At 45.6% G+C, this 8682-nt stretch overlaps 1 protein-coding gene across 1 annotated transcript; it reads right to left on the bottom strand.

Moving 5' to 3' along the window:
* Nucleotides 1–7066: 7066 nt before the first annotated feature.
* Nucleotides 7067–8130, bottom strand: S100A8 (S100 calcium binding protein A8). The gene is made up of 3 exons (XM_047840775.1): nucleotides 7986–8130; nucleotides 7411–7573; nucleotides 7067–7264 (listed from the first exon to the last, which is right to left on the bottom strand). The coding sequence occupies exons 1-3, from the start codon at nucleotides 8078–8080 to the stop codon at nucleotides 7136–7138; spliced, it is 387 nt and encodes a 128-aa protein (XP_047696731.1). The 5' UTR covers nucleotides 8081–8130; the 3' UTR covers nucleotides 7067–7135.
* Nucleotides 8131–8682: the final 552 nt, after the last annotated feature.

Genomic DNA, 8682 nt, shown 5'->3' with positions numbered 1-8682 from the left:
TAGAGGGTTTCCCAGAAGGGTGATAAAGAAATATCATCTATGGAACTGTGCAAACTGACCTACAACACCAGCTCTTAAAGCAAAAAGAAGCAACCTCAAAAGAGGCTGCTGCTGTCTGTCCACCAGTCACGAGGGCAGAATTGATCCCAGAGCCCCATGGGTCTGAGTGAGCACTTGGTTCAAAAAGGAGATGCCAGGCATCCTCCTAAAAGGGGAGGTGGGAGGGGTTTCTGGGTGGCTTGGTCAGTTAAGCCTCCAATTCTCGATTTCAATGATCTCACGGCTTGTGGGATTGAGCCTTGCATAAGGCTCTGTGCTGTCAGTGTGGAGCCTGCTTAGGATTCTCTCCCTCTCATTTGGTCTCTGCCCCTCCTTGCTAGCTCTGTCTCTCTCTCTCAAAATAGCCAAATAAACATTTTTTTATAAAGGGGGGTTGTGGGAGCATGAGCAACTAAGTGGGAAAATTAAAAATACACCATTGTCATTGATTCATCAAGTCATACCTGTGGCAGTTCCTGGGAAGACTCCCACCTGTCTCATGGGTCAATTGACTCCCCTGGAATTGGAGCCAACAGCTTTTTTAGACAGTAGCTGCAATCGTGTCAAAAGTTTGGTTTATGGAGATGAATGTGACATTGACTATCAAATGCCAGTGCTGGGGTGGGCTGAGATTAAAGAAGTCCTACAAGATACCTTCAAACGCTTGGACAGCACAGAGTGCTTGGCAAAATACTCTGGAGGAAAAAGAAGACAAGCAAAGCATTTTCTGAATTTGTTGAAAAGTTAATTCTCTGTGAGACCCAGGTTAGATAACAGAAAGGGGAGGTGCATCAGAAATGAATTTTGAGGTCACAACCTCAGACTGTGAATTTCTAAATTTCTGAACCTTTTCCTAGAGGAGGGGACTCAAGAGTAAGAATGTCTCCAGAGCTCTAGAGTATGGCACCACCTATGCTGCTCCTAGCCTGGGAGTTACAAATGCAGGCTGGGGAAAAGGCTCTTTAGCCTGCAGAGAAAACAAAAACATACCAGCAAGTGAGTGTGTTTTCCAGTAATGACACTGATGGGCTCAGGAGAAGAACTAAGTCCAACTTGGCTGGAGCACATGACTAAAAGTTCTACAAGAGTAACGTTATTCAGAAGGAGAAATGAAGGAGGCAATGAAATGCATAAGCAGGAGTGCTCTGCAAGGTATTCATTTACTTCATGCCTCCAGTGCCTCCAGAGTTCACATTGCTTCTCATATATGTTTTCTTGTCTTATAATGCTGGCTAAGGCCTCCAATACAATTATTCAATACAGTGGTAATGGGGCATCCTGTATTATTCCTGGCATTAAAGAAAAATGTCTAGGGGTGCATGGGTGGCTCAGTCAGTTAAACATCCAACTCTTGATTTTGACTCAGGTCATGATCTCACTGTTTTTGAGATCAAGCCTCTGGTTGGGCTCTGTGTTGGCAGCAGAATTCTCTTTCTCCCTCTCCCTGCCTCTCCCCTGCTCACACACACTCATGCACATGCTCACTCTCTCTCGCTCTCTCTCTCTCCCAAAATAAAAAAGTAAACATTTTTAAAAAGAAAGAAATGTCTAATATTTTTCCATTAAGTATGATATTAATGATTCAGTCTTAATAGATGCACTTAATCACGGAGGATTCTAGAACCAAAGCAGAAAAGAAACCCAGAGCATACTATTTTGGTTAGATATTTTGCTCTGGAAAGCACAGGGTTAAAAAATGTGCCATAGCTAAACAAGATGCTGAGGAAGCTGAAATGGATGGAGTCTTTGCTGGGACTAGGTCAATGAGGAGCCTCTGTATGGGTATTGGTTATTTTATCCTGTATTGGCTGCAGGATAACTCCATGATTTCTGCTGTTAATCAGGCCTATTAAGGAGAAAGAAGAAAAGGCTCCTGTCCACTGAAAGGAGGATGGCTACAGATCATTGGAAAGAGTTGCTGAAAGTCTACACCCTGACCTGAGCAGCCAGTCCAGACTGTGATTTTGCAAATCAGAGAATTATTCACATGGGAACTTCCACAGCCCCTAAGACTGGGGAAAAGGCTACCCAACCCAGGAGGAAGGGAGAATTGTCAGTGGAACAACCCCTAAATGCTTCTGGAGATCAATATGCTAATCCTCTTATTCTATTGTTGATGTCTGGAGGATTGCTGACACCAGAAAATAAAAAAATTTAAAACTTAAAAATTTAAAAAAAACAGGTAATTCAGGCCCTGAGGCATGCCTGGTGATGTCCTGGACAAAGGAGAGGGGCCCAAGTGAAAAGCTCATTCTGACACCTGCTGTGTCAACCCTGGATAGCAGAGACCTGGCAGCAAAGAGGCCAGAGAGCAGAGGAAAGGCTGGCCTTCTGCAATCTCAGGGTGGAAGCCCACTAGAAAAGAGCATTTCTGGGTCTTAACCAGTGTTTCTTCCCTGCAGATATTCAGGGATCCAAGCTCTGCCACTTGCCAAGTTAATAAGTTTTGTCATGTTCTTAACTTCTCTGAATCTCCTCATATGTAAAATGGAACTAGTAATTACCTCTCAAGACGTTGTTACAAGACATGAATGAAATAAACTATCATAAAGTCTAGTGCTGAAAACCACAATTATCAGCAAGTATATCAGGTGCATGTCAAAATTCTTGTTTTAATTCATTAATGAGAGAATCAGCAAAGAGTTTTAAAAGCTGATTTGAAGAGTATTGGAGATTATATACAGTCAGGAAAGGAATGCCTAAGTAAGACTCTTCAGTTAGATAGAGGACTCAACTTTCAATGGGGTGAAAAACCATGACAGGGGCTTAACATCTCTACTAGACTATGAAATCATAGCACCACATCAAGCTTTATCCATTAAGCAAATATACTGTGCTGACCACGTTACATTTTCCAAAAGTGTCAGTTGATGGAAGATTAACAAGGAGTAAGATCTTGCTTCTATTCAGAGAAACTCTAGCACGAGATCAAAGATTTCAGCAACCACCATTTTGTCTTTTCCAGGTTCAAGATGACTTTTTCCCTTCACACTGACACCCAACAGGAACCCAGTAAGTGTTGGTAGCTTTCCATGCCCTCTTCACCCCATTTTAATTTAGACTGAATTCCCCAGATCAGGGGGCCAGAGAAAAGGCTAGTATCTGGACCCTCCCAAGTGGAGGGAGGCATGGGGAAATCTTTTCCATTGGAATAATCTCTTTTGTTCAGATGCTAGATAACCAACTGCCCAATTCCAGATCCTCTCCACTCCCTTTAGGAATTTTGTCACAAACATGAGGAATTTGGCTAAAGTCAGGAGCCTTGGGTGGAGAACATGAGTAGAGAAGCAGATTTCAGACAGGTCACCCTTATAGCCCGGAAATCTCAGCGGCCGGATCTGCCTCAATCGGTGAGCCAATGTCTCCTTGGTGGACTCAAACATTGCATGAGGTTTCCTGCTAAACAACTTATTTCTCAACTTCCCACTACCTTGTTCTTCTTTTGTCACTGGGGAAACAGGAAACCAAATCACCTTTCTCTGGGCTACAAGCCCTGTCTGACTCTGTCCAGTGATTCCTGTCATGGGCACAATTTGCTTATTAGTCATAAGCTTCCCAGGACTGCCTCCATCACCTCCACCTCTTTCTCCAGGATGCCAGTGCCAGCTGGGCCACCTCCCCTGCCCAACCATGAGCTCAGTATCAACTGTTGACAGCTCTGTGTCAATGTGATTCTTCACAACCAGTGGCCCATCACTTATGGTGAAACTCCAAAGGGCACTCTGGGCCACCTTCCCCATGCTCTCACCAAGCTGGCTTAGAAAAACAGACTCGTTGGGCTTTCAGATAAATGCAAATGATTAATAATGGTAAATTTCTGTCCAAGGAATCCGTTAACAGAGATTCTAACAATCCATTAACAGCGAATTAAAGGTACTGGGATATGTCTTCCCCACCCTGACTCAGACACACACATGCACACCACTGCCACCACCAATGTGGATGATCATGAGGCAAATCGAATTTCTCTCCCATTTTGTGCACTCTCCCATTATGTTTCCTAAATGCTGAGTGAATCCTGGTGTAGAGCTTGGTGAACCCTGTAAACCTGTCCCATCTTCTTTTGCCTGGGCCACGTTTGGGCGAGCAATTCACCTTCAAAGTACCTCTCAGAACTACATCATCTCCATTTCTGCAATGCAGAGAGAGCATTCGCACTCCTGACAAGGCGGAACCACTTGCTTTGGGGTTGGATAAAGCTGTCCTTCAAGGACCTGAGAAGGAAGCAACCTTGTCCCTGAGCCTTCCTTCCCACTTACCCAGCAGAAACCCATCTTAGTGTGCAATGATATATCCCTTCATCCCATTTGGATTCCAATCTTTTATTATTTGTAATTAATTTTTCATTGAAGTATAGTTGACACACAATGTCACTTTAGTGTCAGGTGTACAACGTAGTGATTCAACATCTCTGTATTTGTGCTGTGCTCACAACTGTAGCCACCATCTGTCACCATACAATGTTACTATAATACTATGGACTGTATTCCCCATGCTTTTATTACCATTACTTATTCATCCCATAACTAGCAGCCTGAATGTCCCCTCCCCTTCACCTATTGTGCCCATCCCCATCTGGCAACCACAAGTTTGTTCTCTGTATTTATGGGTCTGTTTCTTTTTCTTGTGTATTCATTTGTTTTGCTTTTTGGAATCCACATATAAATGAAATCATATGATATATTTCTGTGTCTGACTTATTCCACTTATTATACCCTCTAGATCCATCCATATTGTTGCAAATGGCATGATCTCATTCTTTTTCATGGCTGAATAATACTCCAGTGTGTGTGTGTGTGTGTGTGTGTGTGTCACTTAGTCTTTATCCATTCATCTATTGATGGACACTTGAGCTGCTTCCATACTGTGGCTATTGTAAATAATGCTGCAATAAACATACAGATGCATATATCTTTTTTAATTAGTGTTTTAGTTTTCTTTGGGTAAATACTCAGTAGTGGAATCACTGGATTGCATGGTATTTCTATTTCTAACTTTAGAGGAACTTCCATACTGTTTCCATAGTGGCTGCACCAGTTTGCATTCCCACCAACAGTACACAAGGTCTCCTTAAGCCCCAGTATTAATTTTCTCCTGGCCGCCAACCATTTTTACGAATATGTTAGCTGATAATAAAGCTGACTAGTAATTAAAGCTTTGGTTGATGGATACAAGTTTAAGCTAACCTTTCCCTACTCATTTGTGTTGTTATGTGATTAAAGTTTGCTACAAACAAAAAGCCCAGTGATCTGCAGTAAATAATCTTCAGCATTAGAAGCCAGTTAATCTGAGTGGCATCTTGTTGTGGAAGGGGGGTGTTGTTCCTCCTGAAATCCTGGGGGAATTGGCCACCTTCTCTTCTCCCCTTGGACACAAAGGTCTTCTGGCTTCTCAAAGAATCTCTTCTCCCCCACCTGACCTCCACAGAGTTGGGTTCTTCTTCAGCCCAGGCTGCTGGGGTCAGAGACACACAATCACCCCAGAGAGGGCTGAAGGGTCCCTGCTCTGTTTATGAAGCAACTCAGTGCCTCCCACATGCAGAGGGACCCCAAGCCAGCCTCCGTGTCCCAGAGCACAGTGCACCCTCAGCTCCCAGAGAAAGAGAGCTTGGAAGGGCTGTGGGCAGCTGGAGAGAGCTTGAGAGAGCAGCGCACGTCCCACAGAGTCCAACCACGCACAAACAGCAGCAATCATAGAAACAGTCCAGCCTTCACTGCTAAAATCCAGCAGCTAAGACAAGTGTTCTTAACCTCTTAGGGGTCTTGGGCCCTTTCAAGAATCTGATGAAAGCCATGGAGAAATGTGCTTATTGATGCAAACACTCAAAATTATGCTTTCAGCTCCAATTATATTTCAGAGACGCATAGTAGACCAAGTTAAGAACTCTGACTTACAGATTCTCATGGCAGCACCCTACCCCCTTCTCCATCACTAATACTACTCCCCCACCACCTAAGTGGACACAGAAGAAAATTTCCCAAGGCATAGCCTGGAAATTCAGCTTGGGGTTGGGTTCTGGTGAAAGGCACCCATTCATTGCTGGCCTTCCCATTTTACCAGACCCTTGGAAAATCCAGAGTTATGGTTGGGAGGTTATTGTAGATATTCTCTGATCAGCAGAGCATTCACCGCCCCCCCTCCAGGGCAGCACCCTATTCTTTGAGTTGAGTTTTAGGAATACATTGGCCTATTTGTCCATTTCTTTTTTTTTTATGTTTTTATTTATTTTTGTGACAGAGAGAGACAGAACATGAGCAGGGGAGGGCCAGAGAGAGAGGGAGACACAGAATTGGAAGCAGGCTCCAGGCTCTGAGCTGTCAGCACAGAGCCCGATGCGGGGCTCGAACCCACAGACTGTGAGATCATGACCTGAGCCGAAGTCGGACGTTCAACCAACGAGCCACCCAGGCGCCCCTGTCCATTTCTTTATTATTTCATCACATTGGGAGGCTGGGAGCAGAACAAGAAGAAAAGCTTCAAAAATTTCCAACGAGAAATTACAAGTGTGGGACAAGGGAACTGTTAGTGTTACTTAATGTAGGACCCTGAACAACCACCTACCATCACACCACACACAGAATCAGTCTCTCTCTCTCTCTCTCTCTCACACACACACACACACACACACTTCTACTACCTCCCTAATTTCTCAAGAGTCACATCTAAGATATTTTTCTCAATATTAAATTTTAGTTTGGAAAGCAGGATGAGTTTTCCCTACATCACTCTATTCCCATATCACCCATTTGGGAACAATTAAGAAAATCATCAGCTACAAGTATCACGGGCTTTTCAGAATCCTTGAGTCCTAGAACTAATTTCTCTGGACCATGGGATTAGATGAGATGAGAATAGTTTGGGGAGAACATGGGGAGGAAACCAGATGAGTGGAAAGCACTGAAGGTTTGTGAGAGACGGGAAGTGGGGACAATAGAGGTTTGGTTTAGTTCCTTTGGGTTTTCCAGCCGTCCCTCCACCCACTAGGAACCTCATCCCACAAGAGAAAGGCAAGACACCAAAAGAGGCCTGAGGTATCAACTACTTTATTATTTTGCAAGGACAGGTCCAGGGCCCAGCCCCAGGGCCCAGGGCTCTGCTACTCTCGGTGGATATCTTCATGGGTTGCCACACCCACCTTTATCACCAGTATGAGGAACTCTTCAAAGTTAATTGCACCATCACTATTGACATCCAACTCTTTGAACCAGGTGTCTGCATCCTTTTTCTATAAAGAAGAAGGAGAAAGAGGACAGAGTGTAAAGACTTTGGCAAGAGCTGAGGCACAGCTGTCTACATAGAGTGGTGTGGAGGACCAGTGCCTAGGGCTTCATCAGCCAGGCAGAACCCTGACCACACCCAGCCCCTCCTCACCTTCATGTACCGAGGACACTCTGTCTCTAACAATTTCTTCAAATCATCCCTGTAGAGGGCATGGTAATTCCCCTTCTCCAAGGAGTATTTGTGGTAAACGTCAATGAGGCAGTTTATAGCAGTCTCCAGTTCCGTCAGCATGGTGCCCAAGGATCTGCCCCACCTGGAACACAGAACCCATGGGGAATCCCAAGGTGGGGAGGGTGCCTCTGCCTCCAGCAGAGTGAAGACTAGGGGGACACTCATTACCCCCAGCTGATGGCTTTGTCCTGGTCTGCACCATTTAGGTAAACCAGTGGATGGCTGTGCTGATGGGAAGGAAGGGCTGTGGGAGGGGGAGCGTCCACACACAGTGCCTGCCAGCTCTCCCTGTGCCCTCACCCAACCAAGAGTGCCAGAGGACTGTTCCGTCTCTATCCCTATCTCACCAACTTCCTCCAGGAGCTCTGGATTGAGCTCCAGACCTCCCTGATATTTCTCTCCCCTCTCATAGAAAAGGCAGCTCCACTTCCAGCCCTCTCTCCTGTGGGGGCCCAGCCTCAAAGCATGGAGCCAACTGAGGCAGTCCTACTTACCAGGTCTCCCTGAAACAGAGTTGACAGAAGACATGCAGAGCTGAGTGTCGGCTCCCTTTTATAGCAGCCAGGCTTTGGCCAGCTTCCAGGGCCATGCAGAGGCAGCTGCTCCCTTCCTGGGTTGCCACAGCCTCTGGTTTCCCAATCAGGTAAATGGGGCAATCACTGCACAGAATGAAAGTTTCTGATGAGAGGTGGAGGTGGGGGCGGTGGGTAGTGGAAAGAGGAAGGCACTTGCTAGGCACTAGTGCCCAGCAGGAGAAACCAGAAGAGGCCATGGTGAGGACTCCTTTGGTGGGCCCCTGGTATCCTCTGGCTTGGCCAAGCAGGATGCCCACTCCTGAGTCCCCCTCACTGTTGCTGCTGCTAATCTTGTGCATTGTGGCCTGTCTGTGCATCTCTGAAATATAATTGGAGCTGAAAGCATAATTTTGAGTGTTTGCATCAATAAGCACATTTCTCCATGGCTTTCATCAGATTCTTGAAAGGGCCCAAGACCCCTAAGAGGTTAAGAACACTTGTCTTAGCTGCTGGATTTTAGCAGTGAAGGCTGGACTGTTTCTATGATTGCTGCTGTTTGTGCGTGGTTGGACTCTGTGGGACGTGCGCTGCTCTCTCAAGCTCTCTCCAGCTGCCCACAGCCCTTCCAAGCTCTCTTTCTCTGGGAGCTGAGGGTGCACTGTGCTCTGGGACACGG

Source organism: Prionailurus viverrinus, chromosome F1 (assembly GCF_022837055.1).
Source record: "Prionailurus viverrinus isolate Anna chromosome F1, UM_Priviv_1.0, whole genome shotgun sequence".
NCBI lineage: Eukaryota > Metazoa > Chordata > Mammalia > Carnivora > Felidae > Prionailurus > Prionailurus viverrinus.
This window is presented reverse-complemented; position numbering and strand designations above follow the sequence as displayed.